Here is a 27895-nt window from a genome sequence, read left to right on the forward strand (position 1 = left end):
AATTACCCTCTCACTACCGTATTCACCCTACATTCCACGTATCACTCCTGAAACCCTATCACGATCCTGTTCTTCCCTCCACAGAGCCTGACCACGAAGAGGAACCCCCTCCTCCACTGCTCCTAGAAGAAGGAGCCGTCTACGCAGTGAAGGAGATCTTGCGTTCCCGACGTCGTGGTGGCCAGTTGGAGTACCTGGTGGACTGGGAAGGGTACGGCCCCGAAGAAAGGACATGGGTTCCCAGAGCTGATATTCTCGATCCTAGTCTCATGGTGGAGTTTCATGAGAGCCACCCTGAGTTCCCAGCGCCTAGAGGCAGAGGGAGACCACCACGGCGTCGGAGGTGTCGGCCCTCAGGAGCGGGCCCTGGGGAGGGGGGTACTGTCACGGATTGGTCAGGCTCTCACGATCCCCACTCACGAAGATCACCATCACCTGACTTCTAATGAGCACACAGCTGCATCACATTCACGAGCACCAGATAAAAGCACAGCACTCCAGTCGCTCATTGTCCGGGCTCGTCTCGACGAAAGCGGACAACTGAGCGACCACTCAGCGTAGTCATCCTCAGCTTAAACAAACGATTTACTTACCTGTTCTCTTTGTATTCCTCCTAGTCTTCCTGGTCCTCCCGAATCGTCCTGTCTTCCAGTCCTTCCAAGTCTGTGTCATCCTCTGTCAGCTGTATCTGGTGTGTGCTGTCCATCCTCGTGTATTCCTGTTACCCAGCCACGGAGGAAAAGACCCCAACATCATTCCTGATCCTCCTGGCTATCCTTCATGTGCTCCTTGTTGTCATTTAATAAACACCCTAACGTTTCCTTACCTCTGTCTCCTGTCCGCTTCATAACACTGTGATACTTGATTGTTCAATAAATGCGCATTTATGTACTGATATTCAACCTCATGGTTAATCACGTCACATGCTCTTGTTTCAAACAAACACAAATGGAGCCACTTTGCATCTCATTGAGTATTTTGAAAAGATCATAAAGCGTTTTTTAGCTGAATCTCTGAGATAATATAGATAAGATTACAAAATTCTTTGAATTCATGCAAGCATTTCATGTATAGTGAGTATCCAGTAAGCGTGGTAAAGTACAGTTTATTCATAATGTATTGTAGGCTACTAAACCGTACAGTGATAATTTGTGCTGACTTTGCATTGCTCTGTCTTATTAATTTACTCCTTATTTATATTATTTACAAGTTGGCCGAAAGATTCGAGTCTTGAGCCTTGGATCGGAAAACACATATCCAAAGATGAGATAAGGGCTTTAAACCCTCGACGAGTCTGGTTTGAATTGGATTCATAAACATTAATCACAGAGAACGTCCAGGCATCTGTTGTTTCTGATGTGGCTAAATTGCATTCATTATTGGTTTTGTATTGATATTGGATTTGTAATATTATTTAATGAAAAACAAGAAGATTAGCTTTCTAAATGGCTAAACCCTGGGAAGTCTAATCTTTCTTTTCCCATAAACAAGATCAAGCTGAGATCACATCACAAGAAAATATTTATTGTTTGTTTTTTTACTTATTTTTTCCCTTCTACTCATTTCTCATGCACAGAATGTTTTCACATGTAACTGTGTCTTAGAATGTAAATTCCCCTGTGATGATTATGATATGTGACTCTATACCACAAAACCTGTCTTATGTTGAGTGGGTATATTTTTATCATTAAAAAATTCTAAATATAATCCAAAAATAATTACGTTATTAAGAAAAGATCATGCTCCATGCTGATATTTTGGAAATTCCCTACTGTAAATATATCCAAATTAAATTTTTTGATTAGTAATGTGCATTGCTAAACACTTTAGCCTTCTTGGACAACATTATAGGAGAATTTCTCAATATATATATATTTATTTATTTATTTATTTTTTCCCCGAAATCTTCAGATTCCAGATTTTCAAGGAGTTGTATAACTTATTAATGTAGCTTTCAGATTATGTATGAATCTCAATTACAAACCTGACACTTATGAATGGATTTGTGATCTAATTATTTCAGAACACGCAATTATCTGTTTCATATATTCATAGCAAACCAAAACAAGACTGTGGCAGAGTAAATACCATCTGCAGTTGTCCATTAATTTATTGTGTATATGTGTTGTTGGCTTCATTACACATGGACCTTCAGAATGCACTGGGGCAGTTTGCTGTCAAGTGTGACACAGCTGGGATGAGAATCAGCACCTCCAAGTCTGAGGCCTTGGTGCTCCACTGGAAAAAGGTGGTTTGCCATCTCCAGGTTGGGGTAACATCCTTACCCCAGGTGGAGGAGTTCAAGTACCATGGGGTTTTGTTCACGAGTGAGGGATGAATGGAAGGTAAAATTGACAGTCGGATTGGTGCAGTGGCATCAGTAATGCGGTCTATGTACCAGTCTGTTGTGGTAAAGAAGGAGCTGTGCTGAAAGGCAAAGCTTTCTATTTACTCGTCAACTCTACGTTCCTACTCTTACCTATGGTCATGAGCTTTGAGTCGTGACTGAAAGGACAAGATCTCGTACATAAGCGGCCAAAATTAATTTCTTTCACAGGGTGGCAGGGGGCACTCTTATAAATAGGGTGAGGAGCTCTGTCACCCGGGAGGAGCTCAGAGTAGAGCCGCTGCTCCACCACATTGAGAGAAGTCAGCTGAGCTGGCACCTGGACACCTACCTAAGGAGGTGTTCCAGGCATGTTCCACTGGGAGGAGACCTCGGGGAAAAACCAGGACATGCTGGAGGGACTATGTCTCTCGGCTGGCCTGGGAACACCTCAGGATCCCCCTGAAAGAGCTGGAGGAAGTGTTTGGGGAGAGAGAAGTCTGGGGTTCTCTCTTAAGACTGCTGTCCCCATGACCCGGCCCCGGAAAAGTGAAAAAAAAATTTATGAATGAAGGAATGTGTTGTTGTTTTGTTGTTGTTGTTTTACTGGAAACATTTACACGGTTTGAAGGTGCTAAGGCAATCAAAATCTTTTAATAATAAGCTATACACAAAAAAGTGCTAATTAGCACTGAAAATGGTTCCTGGGCGAATAATCAGAGGGGAACCACTTTAACTGCTACATAGCACACATATATTTAAAAATTGTACTATATAACACCCCAATCACCCCAAACAACAATTTAAAAAAACATTGCTGGTGCTATTCATTCATTCATTCATTTTCTTTGCGGCTTAGTCCCTTTATTAATCTGGGGTCACCACAGCAGAATGAACCACCAACATATCCAGCACATGTTTTACGCAGCGGATGTCCTTGCAGCTGCAACCCATCACTGGGAAACATCGATACACTCTCATTCACACACATACACTACGGACAATTTAGCTTACGGTGCAGAATACGGGACCACTGAAGAACGAACCAGCTTTTTTGTGCATGTGTAAACATGATTATTTCATTAATCTTGCTCATTCATTAATCTTATTAGTACTAATCTTAATTTCCTCAATCAACAACTTGTTTGCTTGTGTGACATGCTAGAAATAGAATGTGGAATGCAGAAATCGAATGAAAAACAGCTATGAAGATTAATTATAGGGAGCTGGCATACAAAATAAAAAAAATAATGTTGCATTAATTTGCACCATCCTGCCCTTGAGTAGTATACATGTCTCTGCAAGGTCTATATAAATGAATGTTATAGATAGTGCTGGAATCATCTTTTTTAAAATGGCTTCTTTAAAAAAAATTGCTCTTTAAGTATGGGTTGGAAAGAGCAGATAATTCTATGTTTTACTTTTGAATAATAAATTACACTTAAGTATAAGGTGATCTGGTTTCTAGGCTTGGCAAGATACTGTTAATTTGCAGAAGTTGTTCAAAGATGTCATAATAAAAATTGACAGGCATGGCCGAAGTAATCATAGAAGAATTTGCCAAAGGTGTTAATTTAAAGTGTAATTCATTTATCACTCCAATTTTTTTCATGATATGTGTTTTGCAACGGTTGCCCAACAACACATCTACTGCATTGATTGTTAGCATTGATTGATCTAATAGTTTGCAAAGCTATTAAAGCTTTGTGAATTTTAATACTAATTTTAATCATAAACTCTTCAAATATACCTTGAAGAATTTCATTTGGTCTGAATGCCACCGCGCACCATTCTGATGTTCTTTAAGAATCATATAATGAATATTAAAGCAACATGACAATGGATGTGTTCATATTTCCAAACATTCAAATGGCAAAACATAAATCAAAGCTCGGGTGAAATAGTACAAAGAACTTTTCTCTCACTCTGCTTTAGACGGAAAGATGCATTCCATAGTCTGGGTAATCTGATGACTCAACTCTTAAGTAACTTTTTTTTTTCAATGAAGCCAATGCTGAGTTACATCAAATGTTGAGTTATAGAAGCTGTTGTATAATGTTCCCCATTACCCCATTTGATGATATAAGCATGGATGTTATAAGAAGCCTAGGGTCAGGACACTAGAGACAAAGTGGTGCAGGTCCAAGTAGGTCACCGAGTGTGTGTTCAGACTAGCCAAATGAATCTATATAGAGACTCATCTACCACTGAGCTCATCTATCATGTTGAGCTCATTCTTAATCCACGACAACCATCTGCTCTGGATACAGGCTGGATCCAAGTTTATGTGATCCTCAGGATAAGGAGGGACAGAAAGACTAACATAAGTGTATGTGCTGTTCAAATTACAGTGTCTTTTAGGGAATAGTTCCCCACCCTGTCAGATTTCCTACCTCGCATTTAATAAGTAGGTAGCACATTTTGATTATGTAATATGCTACCTGTCTGATTTTGCTACTAGTGTAAATTGTGATGTGGAGTGGTGTGAGGCTGTAATATCGCCCTAACATACCCTAGACCCTTAAAACAACCTAGGAACAATTCATATATAGTAATGGTAGCATAATCTGACGGAATGGAGAATAATTTTGGATTTGAAGGTTATACATTTGAGTTTTATGTGTATGCTACTGCAAAAAGATGTGTCTTTATTCTAGATTTAAACTGACAGAGGGGGTCTGCCTCCTAAAGTGTGCAAGGAAGGCTGTTCTAGAGTTTAGGCGTCATTAATAAAAATAATCTACAATCTGTTTGGATATTTTAGAAATAATCAGTTGTCTAGAATTAATTATTGAACTTATTAATGAACGTAGTTGGACACGAGAGGCTGTAACTATTTACGTGCGATGAGACTTTTAAAGACCAGAGAGAGTCAGGACCTCGGTTTAATGCCTTATCCAAAAGACGGTGCTCACTGACAGTCCCCTTTACTATTTTGGGGCATTAGGACTCACACAGACCGCAAGTTGCGCGCCCCCTGCTGGCCTCTCTAACACCACTTCCAACAGCAACCTAGTTTTCCCGTGTGGTCTCCCATCCAGGTATTGACCAGGCTCAGCCCTGCTTACCTTTAGTGAGTAACCAGTCTTGAGCTGCAGGCGGATATGGGCTGTGGCATTCATTAGGCCTACAAAGCCACATTTTACAATAATACTTCTGCAATCTCATAAAAGCATGAATAAGCTTTTCTGAATGACACATTAATAGCATATATCATAGTTTGGTATACGATCTGAGACCCATCAGCTATATTTAAGATTGAATAATCAAATCATTGTTTCAAAAACTCTCTTCAAAAACAGATTTATTCAGGAATGAAACAATTCAGTATGGGCCTTAGATGCACAAATGTTCTGCAAAGGTTTCTTTGGAAATATTTTCAGTTGTGAAATGCAAAAAAGATACATGTTGTGTTTAAAATATAAATCCTTTCATATTTATTTCCTTTTTGTTGAGATGTAAAAGTGCTGGGCAACGCAGTGGTGCAGTAGGTAGTGCTATTGCCTCACAGCAAGAAGGTCGCTGGTTCGAGCCTCGGCTGGGTCAGTTGGCGTTTCTGTGCGGAGTTTGCATGTTCTCCCTGCGTTCGCGTGGGTTTCCTCCAGGTGCTCCGGTTTCCCCCACAGTCCAAAGACATGCGGTACAGGTGAATTGGGTAGGCTAAATTTCCCATAGTGTATGAGTGTGTATAGTTATTTTCCAGAGATGGGTTGTGGCTGGAAGGGCATCCGCCGCGTAAAAGCATGCTGGATAAGTTGGCGGTTCATTCCGCTGTGGCGACCCCGAATTAATCAAGGGACTAAGTCAAATAGAAAGTGAATGAATGAATGTAGAAGTGCTAAAGAAAATATATACTTCTCCCTCCCTTATCCAACTGCTGTGTGTGCCCCTGAACTCAACTGAAATGAGTTTCTGAATGACCAAAGGACTTTATGAATGGTTGACAACCCACAAGGACAATGATAACACCATGCAGTCACAACAACCACTACTCATGAACACAATGCCGGCTGTGCCCTGCCTGCAGAGCTCACCACAGACAGACAGTGACGTATTAGAAGAACTTCAACACTCAAGGACAATCTCCTGGAAAAAAGCCAGAACAACATACTTCAGAATCCAGTAACACCAGAGCTTCATCACCAGACACGTTGTCCATCTCTCCAGGATCTCCCATTGTGAGTTACTTAGAGGAAATGGATTATTTTGTATTTGGTGGATACAAACTTTCCCACTATATTTCCCCAAGCCAAATATCAACCAAAATGCGACAAGCCTCACTACCACCTTGGGCCTTCTGCATCTTTTGTTGGTGAGCAAAGACAATCAATAACAGCTCTCTGTGATGTGTCTCCATCCTCAGATGTTTACAGAACAAGCAGGTGCCTGTAGATTGCTGTATGTCTGTTTCGTTTCATGATAGAAAGTATAAGCCTTTTTGAGATGTCTAAAAAACATTTAATTTGCTGCCTAATAAATATAAATCAGAGATTGTCATGGGACAAAGACTAAAACTAAACTACTTGATCACTGGGATTTTCTTTTATCACCAATACAAACAGGGATTTCATGTTTATTTTAAAAGAAAGCTAGGTAGGCAGGGACCAGAGCGCAGCCAAGATAACAGTGTATTCAAGGGAGGAAGTAGCCATATTAGAAATGTAGACTCCTCCAGGGGGGCAACTGATTGAGATGAAGCCAGTGGTGGCGGAGGGCCTTGTCAGGGATGATTGATCACGCAGCTGAGGCAGGTTCAGGTATCTGGAAGACCTAAGTGGAGCCAAAGCAACTGAGGACCCTAGTGGTGAAGTAGGAAGTGAGGAGCCCGACAAGGCCAGATGAAAAGTCCCGAGGTGGAGGCAGGATGAAGATTGAACAAGATGGAGCTCCAGGGTAGCTGTTAGCTTGTTGGACCTGAACCTTTTTTTCTATTGACAGTTACTATTCTCAAGCCTTCGACGTGCAGAATGCATCTCTGGTCACCCCAGCTGAGCCTGGTTTCTGCCAAGGTTTTTTCTTTACTTCCATCAATCGGTAGAGCTGCTCTTCAGTGGTCTGTCTTTCAGCAATGATGTTTTAATTACAATGCTCTGTATTAGGGCAACACAGTGACTCAGTGGTTAGCACTGTTGCCTCACAGCAAGAAAGTCACTGGTTCGAGTGCCGGCAGGGCCAGATGGCATTTCTGTGTGGAGTTTACATGTTTTCCCTTTGTTGGTGTGGGTTTCCTCCGAGTGTTTAAGTTTCCCCCACAATCTAAAGACATGCGCTATAGGTAAATCGAATAAACTAAATTGGCCATAGTGTATGTGTGTGAATGTGTGGTTATGATGTTTCCCAGTACTGGGTTGCAGCTGGAAGGGCAGCCGCTGTGCAAAACATTTGCTGGACAAGTTGGATGTTCATTCTACTGTGGCGACCCTTGATGAATAAAGGGACTAAGCCTAATTAATATTTAATATTAATAATAATTTTATTATTAATAATAAAATTAATAATTGATTGAATGAATGAATGAATGAATGAATGATCTGAATTAAACTGAACTGAACCCCAACAGTGACAATTATACAACATTAGTTTAATTTAGCTAGAACTACACCAGCATTCTACCACTGCTCTCCTGCCTGCCTGACTTGCTGGAATGTTCAACAACTTTAAACGTTATGGCTTTTTATTATCGTTTCTTCATCTGTGCTAAGCTACTTTGACACACATCTATGTTGTGCAATAAAGTGCTGTAGAAATAAAGATGAATTGAATTGAATTAGAGGTTGGTGGCCTGATGGGTCAGTGGTGTCTGGGCTGGATGACTGGCTGGTGTCTGGCAAGGAGGTGGTGAGCGTGAGTATGGGCAGTTTTGGCGACTCGGGAGAATTAGAGATGGTGAGCTGGTCGGGACAACTGTAGATTAGACAAAGGAGATACTGAGCTAAGTGGGACGAGAGGAGATTCAGGGGTGAAGGAGACGGAGAGCTGGTCAAGACCAGTAGGGACAGGAGAAATCAGAATTTCCTCAATCTCCATGAGCCCTCCCTTGAGAACAAGCAATGTTGTTGGATCATGCTCTTGGTGAGTCAGATCTCCACACTACAAATAAAGGAGCTGGATTTATGAGATATAAACAGTGGGGAAAATAAATATTCAACACATCACCATTTTTCTCAGAAAACATATCTCTGAAGGTCCTGTTACTCTAAAGGCAGCTTAAATATGACTAGCATGTGGGGAATGAAGTCACATGCATTGCTCAGTGTAAAAATCTTGATGGTTCTGTGGGTCTAGTCTAGCAAATTTGATCTTTATTTTGTATTTTGTATTGGATTCAGATCAGGTGATTGGCTGGGCCATTCTACAGCTTGATTTTCTTTCTCTGAAATCATTTGAGTTTCCTTGGCTGTGTTTTGGATCATTGTCTTGCTGAAATGTCCACTCTGGTTTCATCTTTATCATCCTGGTAAGATAGATGTTGGACTGAAGCAGCTGATATTAGTTTACAATGACGAAGGGCAGAAGGTTGCTGAATGATTCCTGACAGATTTCAGCTGCTGTCTGGGCTTTCAATGCCTTTTTACACCTCCCTTTCTTCATGTGTTCCTGTGTAATTTTTTTTCTGTGCAATTTTATTTTATTACACATTACTTAATTTGTAAACTAATTAGATTTGTTTTCTTTTTTTATATATGTATTTCTTTGGTTTTTAATCAACATCTGGTGAAAATTTCAATGGTTATGTATTCAGTGGTTATGTAACAAATGTTGATCAAGACGATAGTAGATTAAAGTTATTGAGAAAGTACAACCAGGTGATCTAAATAAAGACATGTACACTTTATTTAGCTGTCTAAATGGAGCCATTGTAGACTTCTATTGTTTTTATAGATAGTTATTAATTTTCTAACCTAAACTCAATCCATTAAAACCTACACTCAGAAAACTTATTTTTATATCCAGAACGTATTTACAACTGAGAATGTAACTAGGACATAGCAATAATGTTTACATGAGATCCATAATTTCAGATTAACCATGGTTTAGCCTGTATGATAAATAAAGTTCTGGTCTCATATTCTTTAGGTTCCTTTCTGTACATTTTTTCCAAATCTCATATTTTTACACATATGTCAGGAATCAGTGAACAGAGGTAGGTCCCGCAGAGATAATGACTAGCAGCTGTTAGGTTACTAAAGTTAACAGATAAACCGCTCAAACCCACCTTTAAAAGAAAGCTGCAACTCTATCATTACAATGAAGGCCAGTGGAAGAGTTGCACCTCAGGTCAGAGCATGACTGACAGCATTCTTTTAAGGGTAACTTCACTGCTGAGATGAAACCTTTTATTAAAATGCCTGCAGTTGCAGAACTAATGGACTGAACGAAACGACAAGTTAACACATCTCATCTCTCTCCTCAAGACAAAAAACCTGGCAGACTGGTCTCCCTCCGCCCACCACTGCTAATACTTAAAAGTACCTCAGAACTTCAAAAGCGCACTCGGTCTAGATTCGCTTCTTAAAATCGCTCCCACACACCTACATAACGGCTGAAAGACATTTGTAAGCATACACAGTGTGAGCATGGCAGGCTCCTCCACCAGGCGGACAGGGAACCAGCAGGCTGATATAACTCCTGAAGAGCGAGGCCAATGGGCAAACAAGATTGAGTTTCTGCTGACTGTAGCCGGAGCTATCATTGGGCTTGGAAATGTGTGGAGGTTCCCATATCTTTGCTATAAAAACGGTGGAGGTGAGTATTGTGTATAGTACATTTGATATAGTTGAAAATGTTTTTATTTTAAGGGAATTGTATTTCTTTTATAGGCTTATGTATCCCTTAATGTCTGCAGTATTTACTGTGAAGCATGTATAAACCATTTCTTAATCAGTTTACGTAACGTTTACAGTCCTATTTATTATATTTTACAAGTAGCTAATATATTCATATGGACGTTGGTATTCCATTCATGTAATTAAAATACAGTATTGTAATCTTCCCATAAACAATTTCAATTCACAAATCAGTTTTCAGGAAAAAGTTGTAAGTTTTTTTGTATTTTTCGGAAATTAGTTTACTTTGCACTTAAACTTGATTTGTAAGATTGTTTATTGAACCATTTAACCTTGTAACACTGAAAACACAGTGTCACTGGGTCAGTATTACCCCTCTGAAAGGTATACATTTGTATCAAAACAGTGCATATTGGTAATTAGAGATAAATATTTTAACCTAAAACATACAAAAGTGTACAAACTTTTCAATGTAACTGTTTAAAATGGTGCCATCCCAGTTACAGCTTTTGTAACTTTATTATGAGAGTTTAGTAATACAGAGTATGTGGCTCCAGATATTCTTGGCATCATTTACTTCATACATGTTTACACAAGACTTTAAAATAATCATTTTTTATCCAAAACTTTCCTTAGGGGCTTTTTTCATTCCGTATGTTTTGTACCTGCTTACCTGTGGTATCCCACTTTTTGTGCTTGAGACATCTTTGGGGCAGTACACCAGTCAGGGAGGCATCATGTGCTGGAGAAAGGTCTGTCCGCTTTTTGAAGGTGGGTTCCTCCTTTGTCAATAATGTATTATGTGGCACTTCTTCTATATTTATTATTATTTTTAAAATAAAGTTGTTTATTGTCATCGAAAGTTCAATTAAGAACATTTTTACATCTATTGAACCTTTTCTTCTTTATAGTTGCTCCTTACATTATGAATGTGTTTTTCACACTATGAAAAAATAAATCTAAAGATTAACTAAAAAGGGTTCTTCATTCGTATCTGCAGAAACTCCAGTTTGGAGTGTTTAGCAGTTGTACAGATTGTAATACATTTGCCAACAAAGTTTACGTGGTCTTTAAATTAATGCTTTGATTTTAGATAATGTAGTAGTTTAAATTTTTTTTGTTGTAAAAATAGATAATATTGAAATGTAATTATTAAGCATTCTAAAACAATATAAAGTGCTGAAATATATTTCAGTAAATCAATATAACAGTACTCTCTAGCATATACTAATTTAGCATGAAACAGCAAATAATTGCATTGGTTTACAAACAGTATAATCATAAATGCTTTTCTCCAGGAATGGGTTATGCCAGTCAGCTGATTATTGTGTATGGCTCCATCACCTACATAATCATCATAGCGTGGGCCTTCCTGTATCTTTTCTCATCCTTTAATGTTGAGCTGCCCTGGGCCAGCTGCAACAATCCGTGGAACACAGGTACATTTCATCAAAGGTCATACAGTATTTACAGTATTTATAAAATATACCCTTTGCTTGTCCATAGCATAGGTTGTTTTTTTCCTAAATATATTGTGACCAGTGGTGGAAAGAGTACTGAAAAATCATACTTACGTAAAAGTACCATTACTTGCCTAAAAATGTAGTGTAAGTAGAGTAAAAGTATGTGTTGTAAATATTACTCAAAGACCTAATAAAGACCTTTCAAAAGCACTCAAGAGTAGTGAGTATTACGCTGTAAAAAGGGGATGCATTTACATGTAATTTGTGGATGTGTGTAAACGTAACATTCTGTAGTGCATCTAGTTGTCCAGCAGGCACACAACGTCATAAGACGTTAATATTAGGTTAGATTTAGGTTGTAATGTCAGGTGACCAAATTTCAATGTCTATCCAGCATCTAAGGACAACATTATTTTGATGTTGAATGACGTTGATACTTGGTTGATTTTAGGTTGTGTTAGAAAGTGACCATAATCCAACATCTTAAACCAACGTCATATTGATGTCAAATACTGACATTTATTCTTCAGGTATGGCAACTAAAATCCAACGTTTAATAGACGTCATAGTGGTAACATCCACACAACATCAAGCTGTCACATTATTAGACGTTGATATTTGGTTGATTATAGGTTTGGCATTGGAGATTGACGTCGACCCGATTTTCATTTCCACAAAAAATGCCATGTCCCCAGGACGGAGAGGGGTCTGATTACAAACCTGGTGCAGTGCAATCTGAGCTGCATCTAGCTAAAGATTTTGTACATCTTCTTGGACACTTTTAATGCTTTCAAACAGTTTGCTGGAATAATAAATCACCCATGTCTTGAGATAGTTCAGTATGACGCGACTTACCTTCTATGTGTAATTTGATTGGACAGGAATCACAGGATTCATTTTTCTAATCTCCATAGACAAGAAAAAAATGAAGTAGTGACTGCAGGTTGAAGGAAAGTAGTGGAGTAAAAGTACCAATACAGCACTAAAATGTACTCAAGATAAAGTAAAAATACACATTTTTAAATCTACTTAGTAAATTACAATTCCTGAAAAAACCTACTCAATTACAATAGTTTGATTATTTGTAATTTGTTACTTTATACCACTGATTGTGACATCTAGTTTTTTGACAAGTGTTTTCACATATTTCTAGATTCTGATTACATTGTTTACATTATAGTTATTGAACCCATTTCAACAAGTCATATTTATTAAATCATATTTTAATGATTGTAGTAGAAGGATACACCCAGCAGGAATTCAGTTCAATTCATCTTTATTTCTATTACACTTTTACAATGGAGATTGGGTCAAAGCAGCTTAACATAGACGTTTTAGTAAATTGAAACTGATTCCCTCCAGTTTTTAGAGTTGAATTTCAGTTTATTTCAGTTCAGTGTGAAATTAATGTCATTGCTGAAAGCCCAAACACTGAAGAGGAAATCCAACAATGTGCAGCTCCACAAGACCCAAACCAAGCAAGCCAGTGGCAAGGAACAAACTTCACCAACTGGTGAAAGTAAAGGAATGAAATCCTCGAGAAAAAACAGGCTCAGTTGGGCACGATCAGTTCTCATCTGGGCAAAACCTTGACATCAGATTGACACTGACATCAAATAACATGTATAAAATGTAATAAAATATAGATTTGAAGTCATTTGATATCCACACATTAATGCCCTTTTGACCACCAAAATGACACAAAAATATTATAATATAAGAAAAATCTATTCATCTGTAGGCTTCAATTCCAAATTTACACCTGATTTTGTATCCAGTGCATGTAAACTACCTTGATGTAAAAATAGCATGACATCTAACATTAGCATCAAAAAACGCATTAAAATAGATTACAGGACTGTCCTCTAATAGATTATTTACATGTTTTTTGATGTCAATGTAAGATGTGAATTTGATAGATAATCGATTTGTATTTTTGACGTTTTTTGATGTCATTTTGACATTAAGGTGCCCACTGAGCAGTATATACTGAATATTGTTTGGATAAGTATTTCATAATATGTCTGAGTTTATGAACTCAATTGTTATATGTTAAATACTTGTGACCATATTTGCCTTTCATTGATTTCAGATGCTTGTATTGTGCTTAGTGGGAGGAACTCTAGTTCAGAGTTGGCGTCTCCTCTTAATGCCTCTTCCTCCGTCATGGAGTTCTGGCAGTGAGTTACATGAACATACACCGAGAATAAAATACTAGCTTTTTAGAGATGTGATTGTGCGATGTGCATGATGTTCGGTTGTATCTTTCTCACACTGCAGTGCATTTAAATAAATCAGCCTATACACATTTTTATTAAATGCTTTCTGTGTGTTTGTTCAGTCACAGAGTGTTGCAACTGTCCAGTGGAATTGACCATTTGGGCACAGTAAGGTGGGATTTGGCTCTTATTCTCCTACTTGTCTGGATCCTGGTCTACTTCTGCATCTGGAAAGGCGTGAAATCAACCGGCAAGGTTACACTCCTAACATACAGCACATCCATATTACTGATTTTCATTTATTTTTCATTTTATTGCCAATACTGTAAGCATGCAATACACCAACACTAAAAAGTCACTTCATTTCTGAAATATTTGTATATTTACAGGCAGTCTATTTCACAGCAACATTCCCTTATGTTATGCTCTTGATACTGCTGTTACGAGGGGTCACTTTACCTGGCGCCCTCAACGGCATCCATTATTATATGTATCCAGATCTGACACGACTAGCAGACCCACAGGTAAAGGTGTAGAATGAGACCTGAACTCATAATTCGACATTAGCATACACTTTGTTTTTAATATTATACCATTTGAATTGAATTTTTTGTTTGTAAGGTATGGATGGATGCTGGTACGCAGATCTTCTACTCTTATGCCATTTGTCTGGGATACCTCAGCTCTCTTGGAAGCTACAATCAATATAATAATAACTGCTACAGGTAAAGAAACATTTTAATTCAACAGATCAAATAGATTCATGATTAAATCAATGGTGAGAAATTGAATGAAATACTTAACTCTTTAATTATATATGAATTTGTGTAATTTTTTTAAATTAATGCTGTAATTTTCCTAAGGATTAAATTTTTTTTTCTACAGAGACTCCTTCTACCTCTGCTTGCTGAACAGTGGAACCAGTTTTTTGGGTGGGTTTGCCATTTTCTCTGTTCTGGGCCACATGGCACAGGAGCAAGGGGTGGACATTTCCCTTGTGGCTGAATCAGGTCAGAGTTTTTCATTGTTGCTTTGAAACATTTAACATGTAAATTCAAATGAAATATCATTGCTGTTTTAATATGGACTCATTGTCATTAAGAGAGCGCAAGTTAATAAATTCTTATTATTGATTGATCAATCACAAAAATGTAAACAGATCCCAAATTCCATTAAGTAAAATCCTCAATATATTAACAGGAATTGTTCATTTTTGGCCAAACAATTTCTTTTAGAAATAAAAAGTTATTTTATGAATCATTTGTATGTCTCAAAAATTATTAGACCAGTACTAGTAGCAAATATAAATTTAAATAACATACAGTATGTACACACAAATGGTGTGAGAGGAATTACACAAAAAGCATATTTGTTTAAAGATATATCAAGTGCGCCTCCTTCGCACAGTCCTACAAGTGAAGCCAAAGCTTCACACTTCCTAAATACAGTTGCAATAAGAATTATTAGCCTCCCTGAATTATTAGCCCCCCTGTTTATTTTTTTCCCCAATATCTGTTTAACAGAGAGAAGATTTTTCAACACATTTCTAAACATAATAGTTTTAATAACTGATTTATTTTATCTTTGCCATGATGACAGTAAATAATATTTGACTAGGTATTTTTCAAGACACTTCAATACAGCAATTTTGACAAATAAGATTTTCTCCAGAAGAAAAGTATTATAAGACATACTGTGAAAATTTCCTTACTCTGTTAAACATCATTTGGGAAATATTGAAAAAAAAAAATTCAAAGGGGGTTTAATAATTATGATTGTTACTGTATCCGTTCTGCATTTTAAGTCATTTTTACCACAGTGATGTATGTTCAAGCATTACGTTTTCTACTAACTTTGTTTTAAGAGTGTAGTGTATTATTTAAAGGAATTTGATCACTCATTCACTCACAAAAATTAACTTTGCTGCTTGTTCATACTACTTATATAAAATGAGTTGCAACAACACAATTCCTTCCTTTTTAGGGGGGACAACTTAATTGTTTTGTGTTCAATTCACTTAAATTTGTCAAAATTATTACGTTGACAGGGCGGCATCGTGGCTCAATGAATAGCACTGTCACATTACATACAGCAAGAAGGTCACTGGTTCGAACCCTGGCTGGGCCAGTTGGCATTTATGTGTGGAGTTTGCATGTTTTCCCAGTGTTCGCGTGGGTTTCCTCCGGGTGCTCAGGTTTCCCCCATAGTCCAAAGAAATGCGCTACAGGTGAATTGAATAAGCTAAATTGTCCGCTTTTTGAGGTAATAGGTAGTTAGGTAAATGTACATAACTATACATTAAATCTGATTAAGTGAGACTACTGTATTTTGAATAATTCATTTCTTTGCATGACACATTAGTATTACAGTACAGAATGGCTTTTTTGACATTGCCCTGAACATTATGCACTCACTGGCCACTTTATTAGGTACAACTTACTAGTATTGGGTTGGACCCTCTTTTTCCTTCAGAACTGCCTTAATCCTTTGAGGCATAGATTCAACAAGGTACTGGAAATATTCCTCAGAGATTTTGGTCCATATTGACATGATAGCATCATGCAGTTGCTGCAGATTTGTTGGCTGCACATCCATGATCTGAATCTCCCATTCCAGCACATCTCAAAGGTGCTCTATTGGATGGAGTTCTGGTGACTGTGCTGGCCATTTGAGTACAGTGAACTCATTGTAATGTTCCAGAAGCCAGTCTGAGATGATTCACGCTTTATAACATGGCGAGTTATCCTGCTGGAAATAGCCATCAGAAGATGGGTACACTGTGGTCATAAAGAGATGGACATGGTTAACAACAATACTCGGGACCATTCTGATCATTCTCTGTAAACCCTAGAGATGGTTGTGCATGAAAATCCCAGTAGATCAGCAGTTTTTGAAATACTCAGACCAGCCCGTCTGGCACCAACAACCATGCCCCATTCAAAGTCACTTAAATCACCTTTCTTCCCTATTCTGATGCTCGGTTTGAACTGCAGCAGATCATATAGACCATGTCTATATGCCTAAATGCATTGAGTTACTACCATGTGATTGGCTGATTAGAAATGTGTGTTAACGAGCAGTTGGACAGGTGTATCTAATAAAGTGGCCGGTGAGTGTATCTTTATAATATATATTTATAATTACAGCCTTATCATTATTCACATGCAATAGAACAAAGAAGCTCTACACTGTAAAAAATGCTGGCTTCTTCACAACACGAAGAAGTTGAACATGAAACTATTAAGTTGTCCCAAATAAACCTCAGAAATTGTGTTGTTTCAGCTCATTTTAAATAAGTAGTCTGAACAAACAGAAAACATCATTTTTGGAGTGTATGATGCATCTGTATAACAACATAACATCCTATTTATTTTTGTTAATTTAGGACATTAAAATAAAGTTTTAGGCAGTTCATTCTGCTGTGGCGAATAAAGGGACTAAGCCAAAATGAAAATGAATGAATATAAAGTTTTAGATGAAACATTGTTAATTCATATATTATAAATCAAAAAAGCATATCAGGGAATGACAGAATATTACTTTGTCGGTTCTCTGATGTCTTTTTAAGGAAAACAATGGGTCTGTGCAAGAAATGAAACATTATTTGCAACATTAACACCCCAATCCATAACCTCAGGTGATTGAGAAATTCCTATTCCAAACCCGTAAAAACATCCAAAATGTATTTACACCTTCATTCAAGTGTTACAGGTCCACGCAAGAGTTTACCTCTGGTTCTTTCTTCTGAGGTTGAACTGTTTTCAATGTTGGCATTGGCAATGAGTTTGATGAGTTCGCAAACCCAGCATTATAGGATTAAATACATTATAAGAGTTTTAGGGAAGAGTGACTAACTTGAGGAACTTCTAGATTTGTTCTGGCTTGAGCACCAGTACAAAAGAACCAGTACAAAAGGAGGATTCATTCGCAAACTGGATGTCACTCTGAGCCTTTTTCCTGAGGCTGTATAGCTCTGCGAGTAACGTTCAGTTTCTTGCACAGACTGATCATCTCAACTCACGAGACTTCAATATAAGAGTCACAGGATTAATTTAGCTTTGCATGTATTTACAGTTGAAGTCAGAATTATTAGCCCCCCTTTTAATTTTTTTTCTTTTTAAAATATTTCCAAATGATGTTTAACTGAGCAAGGAAATTTTCACAGTATGTCTGATAATATTTTCCCTTCTGGACAAAGTCTTATTTGTTTTATTTCGGTTAAAATAAAACCAGTTTTTGTTTTTTTATTAATCATTTTAAGGTCAATATTATTAGCCCCTTTAAACTATATATTTTTTCGATAGTCTACTGAACAAACCATCATTATACAATAACTTGCCTAATTACCCTAACCTGTTTAGTTAACCTAATTAACCTAGTTAAGCCTTTAAATGTCACTTTAGGCTATATAGAAGTGTCTTGAAAATTATCTAGTAAAATATTATTTACTTTCATCATGGCAAAGATAAAATAAATCAGTTATTAGAAATGAGTTATTAAAACTATTATGTTTAGAAATGTGTTGAAAAAATATCTGCGTTAAACAGAATTTAGGGGGCTAATAATTCTGACTTCAACTGTTTAGATTTTTATATTATTTTAGTATTTTTATATTTTAGCTTATATACAGTATGACAATATTTACATAAAACACTTATACATACAACCAAACATGTCATAAACTGATTGCAGACATTCAACATTTAAATATATTTTGTTTGTTATAGTGTGTGTGTGCTTACATGTGTGTCTGTCTGTCTGTCTGTCTGTCTATCTGTATGTGTGTGGGTGTAAGGAGTAAGCAAACAAACTGGATTTCTAGAAGTTTAAGGGATATGAGGAAGAAAAAATAAAACAGGGGAAAAGAAAGTAAAAAGGACGTAAGAGAATGACAAAAAAACAATAAATAATATAAAACTAAAACTAAAATGTAATAAAAAAAATAAAAAATGTCCTAATGAAGAAACAAAAAGGCACCAAGGTAGTTGACAGGCTGAGAGTGTTCCTGTGTAATTTCAGATCAAATCAATACTCGGTGTGTAAGTGGGATATAATGTCTGGATAATGTTTTGTTTACTGTATACCTTCTCTTCTGGCTATCATTAGGTCCAGGACTGGTGTTTATAGTTTATCCTCAGGCCGTGACGATGCTGCCGTTGTCTCAGTTCTGGGCTGTGTGTTTCTTCATCATGATCATTCTCTTGGGTTTGGACAGCCAGGTTAGAGCCACTTCTCTTTCTTAAAGGGATGGTTTACCCAAAAATAATAAAATCCTAAAGAGTGTAATGGAGAATAAAAAACAGCCACTGACATCTATAGTATAGGAGCAAAACATACTCATGGAAGTCATTTTTTTCTTTTAACCAGTATATCTTCTTTTGTGGTGAACAGAAGAAAGAAACTTAAGCAGGTTGTGAAGTGGAGAATGAGTAAACGATAGCAGAATTGACATTTTTTTGGTGAATTATCCCTTTAACTGAACTTTCCCTTAAACTGTTTCCCTTGTTCCTGCCTTCTCATCCAATGTCTTTTGTTTTGTTACTTAGTTTGTTGGACTGGAGAGTATAATGACGTCAGTGACAGACATATTTCCCAGTGTACTGAGACGCGGCTTCAGAAGAGAGATGCTGCTTTTAGGGATTTGCCTGGTCTGCTACTTCATGGGTCTCCTTATGATCACAGAGGTGGGGTCACTTATTCTTGTATGTTTAAGTATATTGTTTGGTTTTCATAATTCACTATTTCTGCTGATGGAATAACCTGTCACCTATATTTAGGGATGCACCGATATGGACATTTTGGCCCATATTGAGGACGATAGCTGATATATATAGGCCAATACATTTTTTTTCTACATGACTGCAAAAACTTTTGTCAAACACGCGAACTGAAAACATTTTTTATTTTAAAACTTTAACTTTCTCCATAACAGATCTTAAATAACTCCTTACATAACTCAAAGTATGTTAAATGATTTAAAAAAACGTTGCATCATCAATGAATACCTTATTCCTTTCTTAAGGCAACTGAAGCATTCAGGTAAATTTGCTATAAAATTATTTATAATGTTTTAAATTTGCAATTATTAAAATGTTTGTTGTAATTTTAGTTAATTTATTCACAAATTTACACTATATTATTACTGCACTGCAAAAATGCTTATCTTTTCTAGTCCGAGTATACTAAAAATGTTTAATTCAAGAAGAATTTTCTAGACGAGCAAAAATATTTTAATGTTTTAGAAATAATATGCAAAAATTAAGTGAGTTTTTTCTTAAAATGAGCAAAATAATCTGCCAATGGGGTAATAAATAATCTTGTTTTTTTTATTTGACATATGATTATTTCTTACCCCATTGGCAGATTATTTTGCTTTTTTTAAGGAAAAACAAGACTATGTTTTTTGCTTGTCTAGAAAAATGCTCCTTTTTTTAAATATTTGGACTAGAATCAAGACAAAAAATCTAAGTAAGAAAAGCATTTTGAAAAACAATAAGTAAGAAAAACTATTTGATCATTATAGCTATTTATTTATTTATTTATTTATTTATTTATTTATTTATTTATTTATTTAACATGGACATCCAAAACCAAAAGCATTTGTTTAAGTGTTTTAGCAGACTTGCTAATTCTCAAATCAGAATTATTAGCCTCCCTGTTTATTTTTTCCCCCCAATTTCTGTTTAACGGAGAGAAGATTTTTTTCAGCACATTTCTAAACATAATAGTTTTAATAACTCCTTTCTAATAACTGATTTATTTCATCTTTGCCATGATGACAGTAAATAATATTTTACTAGATATTTTTCAAGGCACTTCTATACAGCTTAAAGTGACATTTAAAGGCTTAACTTTACTCCAGTTTAACAATCACTTTGGATAAAAGCGTCTGCTAAATGACTAAATGACTAAATGTTAACTGGGTTAATTAGGTTAACTAGTCAGGCAAGGGTAATTAGGCAAGTTATTGTAAAATGATGGTTTGTTCTGCAGGCAGTCGAAAAAATATATAGCTTAAAGGGGCTAAAATTTTTTACCTTAAAATGGCTTTTAAAAAATCAAAAACTGCTTTTATTCTAGCCGAAATAAAATAAATAAGACTTTCTCCAGAAGAAAAAATAATATCAGACATACTGTTATTTAAATAAAAAAATGTCAAAGTGGGGCCAATAATTCTGATTTCAACTGTAAGATGAAAATAAAATAGATCTAAAATACTAATAATATAATATAATATAATATAATATAATATAATATAATATAATATAATATAATATAATATAATATAATATAATATAATATAATATAATATAATATAATATAATATAATATAATATAATATAATACTAAAAACAATTATACTACTTTCTAATTTTAGGCTAACAGGTAAATTATTCCACAATTTGGTTCCCTTAACAGAGAAAACAGATTGACCAAAAGAGGTCTTACACTTAGATACACGACCGTCACCATTAGCATTTACTCATGTGAGTCTGTGAGAAGTTTGATGTCTACTGATTAGATCAGAAAACAGCATTGGAACATGATTATTTAAAGATTAAAAAAACTATTTAAGATAATTAAATTTAATAAACCTATCAAAACTAAAAAGTTATGTTAACATAAAATCTCACAATGATGTCATCGCATAGGCTTTAAGTCTATGGGCCCTATCATACACCCGACGCAATAATATGCAAGACGTGTTTGCTGCAATTTGTTGCTATTTTTATACCAGCGTAACCTTAATCGTCTCGTTTGTGCCATTGTTGTTTAAATAGCAATTCCATTTGCGCCACTTTGTGGACTCATGGACTAAAATAAACTGTGCAAGCGCTTATACATTGCTTTTATACACACAGGATGCGTTACAAATGAAAAAGAATTAAAGGATTAAAATGTTACAAAATATAATTTTCTACATAAACGTAAAAACCACTGCCTCCATGCCTTCATCTCAGGCTTTTTTCAGTTTATTCATGACAATTTGCTTATGTATAATGTTATTATTATTAGTAGTAGTTGTAGTAGTATTTATTATATGCATATTTATATTTGTTTTATTAAAAACAAGCTTATTTGTCCACCTGTCAGGTTTTAGACCACATGGTGAATAGGGCGTGTCTTTGGATATAACTCAGTTTTTTGACCACAATTTGTTATTATTGTTCATTTATTAATTTCCTGGAAATTAGAACTGAATTTAGAAATAGATTTGAAACAAATCTTTGTGCTTATCAAACAAAATTAAATATATAGCCTAATGGATGTCTTTAGTGGAGTGTGTACAACACATTTCCTTGTCCACGAAAAAGATAAAGAGAAAGTAAAGAGGCTGAATGGAGGAGGCTAGTTCTTTATCCTTGTGCTGCAGATTGTCTGTTTAACTGTTTTCTCGCTAGTGAAGCGTTCAGCTTTTCCACTTACTAAGTCCGCTATGTAAATAGCAAATGCGCCATGACATGACGCAACTGACTCTTAAAGGGGATGGAAGAGGAGAGTCTGATTGATTTATTCTCAAAACACACCCATAACTCATTAAGAGAATAAGCGCAACTCTGTTAGACCACACAACGTGGCCAAAGAGCTTAGAATGACCAAGAGGCGACACTCAATAGAAAGTTTCATTGCAACAGCAGCGCCCAGCAACAGCCCCAGATTCCACCATTTTGGAGTCAAAGCAATCGGCTGTCCATTGAATCTTATTGCTGTTGTGATGGCAAGCAGCTGATTTGTTTTTTATTTATTTTCTTAAAAAGCACATTAAAGCTGACATACAACATGAAAGACGACAATATAACACTTACTATCGCAATCATCAGCACTTTTAAAAGTTTATTTTACAGACTTATAATATGCTGTTGTTCTATTGGAACTTTCATTCCAAAATGGCTGCGGGGCCATCTAGTGGCTGTTTACCCAAATAAACTAGAGTGTCGCCTCTTGGTGATTCTACGCTCTTTGCCTTGGCGAAACCGTATATTTCCGTCCTTAAAATATCAAAAGTGGATTCAGACATGCCCCTTAATGCTTTTGTGCAATGTGTTTTAGACTTTGTGCCTAGATCGTTAAAATAGAGCCCTAAAGGTATTAAATTATGTAATACTGCCTTTTTTCTTACTTCAGTAATTCAAGTAATCTCACTTGAAAATACTCACCAAAAATATTTCTAATAATGTATTTTTGTTAACAGACTGTCTTAAAAATAAACGTGAGACAGACACCCATTTTACTGGCAAATCATTTGTTTTGTGATTGAAACTTGTAAAAAAATATATATATATTCTGTAAATAGGCATTTCAGATTCTTTCTGTGTTAGATGCAGTTACTGCTGATATACTTCATAGCAATATCATTGCTTTTATTTTTTTGTTCCTCAGGGCGGTCTGTACATTATTCAATTATTTGATCATTACGTGTGCAGTGGAACCACTCTCCTGTTTCTGGCCACCTGTCAGTCTGTGGCTATTGGCTGGGTGTATGGTGAGTAAACTGTATTTAAATTAGCCATAAACTGTACTTACTACTTTTTGATAGAATTTTTTTGTGCTTAATTTTGCTATTGTCTCTATCAAAGGTGCTGACCGATTCTACGAGAACATACAAGACATGATTGGCTACAAACCCTGGCCTGTGGTGAAGTACTGCTGGCTCTATGTCACTCCTTCAGTCTGCGTTGTGAGTTTGTTTCATAGAGTTAAAAAAGGAGCACTCAGTTTTTAGAAACAATTGATTTCTGCGCAACATAGGCTCATTCTAAAAACGTAGCCTTATATACATTTCTGGAGATTGCGAAATATGTAGTCAGAAGTACGTATGGCTGCATTTCGTCTTTAAAATGAACACTACGGGGCGGTATGACACCGTTCCTTTTCACGCTTACCAGCTGACCGCTTTCCTCCGTATGGATGTCTTTCCCACTGTTATCAGTTTGTCCAGTAGCTCACTATTAGCTTCTGTGGAATTGAGAAGCAGAAATGAGTTGATCATGATGACGGGGTTCGAGTCTGGTGAAGAATGGTGCCAGAAAGCGGGTAAGACAAAAACAGAAGCCAGAAAATAAAATAAAGAAGTAAATAATGTTGAGAATGTGGTAAAATCTGAAAACATGGTAAAAATCAGGCGAGGGCTTTTCTTTTTCTGGATTGCTTTTGAAAACTGTCGGTTGGGTTTAGGGAAGTGGGTTGGGGCGTCATTTGGTGCTTTTGAAAACACTATTGGTTGGGTTTAGGGAAGGAGGAGGTTGGGTCAGTCGATCAGTCAGTCATTCAATCAGTCAGTCAGTCAACAGCAGCTTCTGGTGGATTTACACGAGAACAGCAGGCATGTATAGCACTCTCAAAAAGCATACACTGCGGCCTCTGGTGGATTCTCAAAAATAAATCTGCAAAACACACACCTCCCGGGATGTATTTTGCACTCTCCTGGAATGTATATAGCAGTACATTATCAGAATGAGCCTGGGTTGGATTTCAAACTTATATACATGTATATAACCAATAAGACCAGACTGTAGTTATTGTAGAATATTAATAAATCACAATGTACTGTACCATCATGTTAATACAAAGTATATAATACAATACAAAGTATATAATACAATAGTTTTTGTTTATGATTATCTAATTTGGCCATTATATTTTTATTTTATACTTTTTATTCGATTATGTTTTATTATCTAAAGTTGGAAGTTTGGAACTAGTTTGGAACTATTATTGTTTTTAATGCTTTTTTAAAAGTCACTTATGCTAACCAAGGTTGCATTGATTTAAAGAACAACACAGCAAATTACAATTCAAAATATGTATTTTCTACTATAATATTGTTTAAATTTTAATTTTGTCCTGTGATGAAAAAGAGGAATTTTCAGCAGCCATTATTCTTTCAAGTCTTTCAAGTCACATGATCCTTTTTTAAAATCTAAACAGAATCATTTAATAAATGCTATAAAACATTAATGCTTTGTTGGTTGTAAAACATATGTGTCTTCTGTGCATTCTGATTGTCAATTACTTCCTGTAGGGCACATTTATTTTCTCTCTGGTCAAATACAGTCCCCTGAAATTTAACAACAAATATATGTATCCATGGTGGGCATACGGTATCGGCTGGTTCCTGGCGGTCTCCTCTCTCTCCCTCATTCCCATCAACATGATCTACAAGCTCTACAAAGGAAAAGGGACCTTCTGGGAGGTATGTGCTGTCAGGAAAAAGATTTTCCATCTGTTTGGTTTTTAAGCATGAGTGGGTCTTAATCAGTGTTCAATCATCAAATAATTACTAATTACATCAAAATAAATTGAAATTACTTTTATAATTACTTTGTCTGAAATGTAATTACTTAAGTCACTTAATTATTTGGCTCATCGCTGCTTAAAATTGATATAAAAGCTTCAATGCATAAAAAATCTACATTGAAATTTTTACATTTAACTCTTTAAATTTGAGTCAAACAGGGACTTTAGCTTTAGTAAAGAGAAATTACAACTTAAGACATTTTAAAAGTATCAAAAAAATGAAATGTTTACTGACATTATAATTCATACATAGCATCTGTTGACCTTAATTTCATGCTAAATAGTTTTTTTTTTTATGTGTAATTGTCAGACAACTCTATGTACAAATGCTATGTCAATGTCACGTGCAATTGTCAAACAACTCTAACCTTCTTTAGTTGAAAAATCAAGTTAGGTGAATATCTATATAACTAATAAATACAATTACTCTGAATTTATTTATTCAACACTCAAGCTATTCCAGCATTAGTTTTATGCAGCGGATGCCCTTCCAACCGCAACCCAGCACTGGGAAACACCCATACACTCTCTCATTCACACATATACTCATACATTACGGTCAATTTAGTTCATCCAATGGGGTATATGCAAACAGACTTTTAATTTTCAGCCAGCCAGCCCGACGGCTTCTGGTGAATTGTCTTTCTATTAAAAAATCACCATGTTTAAGATCTGTTTTCTTTAAAAATCAGTGTTCTTCTCTGCCTAATAGATATTTAATATAAAGTCTCAGACCGGACAAGAAGCACTGCATTAAATTCCATTTTATCCTACCACGTCTTTAAAATATGAAAATTTATTTTACCTCAGTATTTTGAGTAGAGTTTCTGGTCTCGTCTGCTGATCCTGACGGCGCTAGCGGTTACACAGTCTATCATCACAGTTTACGCTTGAACAACTAAATGAATGCTTACATTTATTTAACTGATTGTATTTTAATTACATTAAGATATCGATACTGTAATAGGAACCTTATAAATTGAAAATAGTCACAGAAAACTTTCACTGGAAGTGTACTCTTGGCTGAAAAACACTAGCTGTGCATAGAGGAAACCCACGCGAACATGGGGAGAACATGCAAACTCCACATAGGAATGCCAACTGACCCAGCCGGTACTAGAACTAGCGACTTTCTTACCACTGAGCCACCATGCCACCAAGTACATTATAAGTAACTTAAAATGACGTAAAACTGAAAAGTAAATTCTTATTTTACTTTTTCAGCAGAAAAGTAACTTAATTACTGTAACTTTCTAATTAATGACATCCAACACTGGTCTTAATTGTAGTCAGTTTTTTTAATGATCTAATATACCAACACTGTGTTCATTTAAAACATTAGTTTGGGCAATATATAAATGTTTGGAAGCGTTTCTGAAAACCTTCGCAAAACTAGCAGGCAACTGTTTCACAACAGGAACATTTCTTTCATTTCCTATGGAATGAGAGCAGAGTTAAGTGAAAAATTGTTGTTGTGTGTGTTTCCCTCAGCGTCTCCAGTTGGCCTGCAGTCCAGCAGAGGATCTTCCTCAATCTCAGAGACCCTCAGCACATCATTACACTCTCTCAGCTAGTACAGAAAGAGAAAAGAGCCCAGACAACCTTTAATGCTTTCATTTCATTGACTTTTTTTCCTTAATTTTGATAAAACATAGTTTAAATTAATAGATTAAAAAGGCAAAAGACGCAACTGGATATATCTACTGCTCTTCGTGAGAACTAATTTTGACAAAAGTCAATGATCGTTTTTTTTCTCACAAGAAACACTGATGCATCCTAAACTATGCAAAGACATACAGTACATAAGCCTCGTGTATTGCCTTAAAGCAGAGCAGTCATGCGTTTTGACAGCTGAGGACTCTCAGGGTGACAGGTTATTAGAGAATTTCTGTAGGATTTTCTGATGCAAGTTAACCTGTTATGAGATAATTTGGCCCTTCAGGCACTTTAAATGTGATCCACAGTAAGAACTGATTGATTTCAGTTTCTTTCAGTGTTTCATTTACCTCAAGGGCATTATGTAAAATGTGTTCAATCAGCACCAAGTTGTTTTGAAACGTCATGGACAAGCTAGATATGTGTGTTTTTCAAGTACTGTTGTACGTTTTGTTTAGTCTATATCACAAACTTTTTTTAACTCATTTTAAAATGTTCTGTGATAATATTTAGCTGAAAAAGTGTACGAAATTTATAAGAAAAAATAAATAAAATTAATATACAGCCCTCCTGTTAAATATGAATTCTTTTATATTTTGTTCAACACATTTCCACACATAATAGTTTTAATAACTCATTTCTAATAACTGATTTCTTTTACCTTTGCCATGATGACAGTAAATAATATTTTACTGGTTATTTTTCAAGATACTAGTATTCAGCTTGAAGTGCAATTTAAAGGCTTAACTAGGTTAATTAGGCAAGTTAGGGTAACTAATTAGGCAAGTTAGACAAGTCATTGTATATCATATTTCTCAGAAGAAAAAACATTATAGGAAATACTGAAACTAATTTTGCACAGGAGGACTAATAATTTTGCCCCCAACTTTATATATGCAGAATATATATATATTTTCTAAATCATACAAAGTAAAGGAAATGGCCTTCAGAGTGTTTCATGTATTAAGAGGTACAATGTTTCTCTTTCTGTCTGTTTTTTATTTTATTTGCCACATGATAAAAATGCGATGCTTTCAAATAATTCATTCAACTCATTTGCCATGGGATGTGCAGAGAAGCTTACAAACTCTTCTTATACAACAACCAAGTGAAGAGGTTTCAAATTCCAAAAATAATAGGATCGTG

At 35.9% G+C, this 27895-nt stretch overlaps 1 protein-coding gene across 1 annotated transcript; it reads left to right on the top strand.

The window, feature by feature from the left end:
* The first annotated feature begins 9785 nt into the window (after positions 1-9785).
* On the top strand, positions 9786-27289 carry slc6a11a (solute carrier family 6 member 11a). Its single transcript, XM_056460255.1, has 14 exons — positions 9786-10072; positions 10750-10884; positions 11412-11552; positions 13669-13756; positions 13918-14050; positions 14185-14319; positions 14417-14520; positions 14681-14805; positions 18902-19014; positions 19342-19479; positions 23177-23279; positions 23374-23474; positions 24819-24989; positions 26585-27289. Exons 1-14 carry the CDS (start codon positions 9904-9906, stop codon positions 26699-26701), a joined length of 1773 nt encoding a protein of 590 aa, XP_056316230.1. The 5' UTR covers positions 9786-9903; the 3' UTR covers positions 26702-27289.
* Positions 27290-27895: the final 606 nt, after the last annotated feature.

Source organism: Danio aesculapii, chromosome 6 (genome assembly GCF_903798145.1).
Source record: "Danio aesculapii chromosome 6, fDanAes4.1, whole genome shotgun sequence".
In the NCBI taxonomy this organism is placed as follows: domain Eukaryota; kingdom Metazoa; phylum Chordata; class Actinopteri; order Cypriniformes; family Danionidae; genus Danio; species Danio aesculapii.

Excerpts from the sequence above, each read along its gene's own strand:
- slc6a11a (XM_056460255.1), top strand. The coding sequence starts at position 9,904 with ATGGCAGGCTCCTCCACCAGGCGGACAGGGAACCAGCAGGCTGATATA. Across the intron at positions 19,015-19,341 it reads TCTTGGGTTTGGACAGCCAG|TTTGTTGGACTGGAGAGTAT; the intron begins GTTAGAGCCACT and ends TTTGTTACTTAG. Across the intron at positions 23,475-24,818 it reads TCACTCCTTCAGTCTGCGTT|GGCACATTTATTTTCTCTCT; the intron begins GTGAGTTTGTTT and ends TACTTCCTGTAG.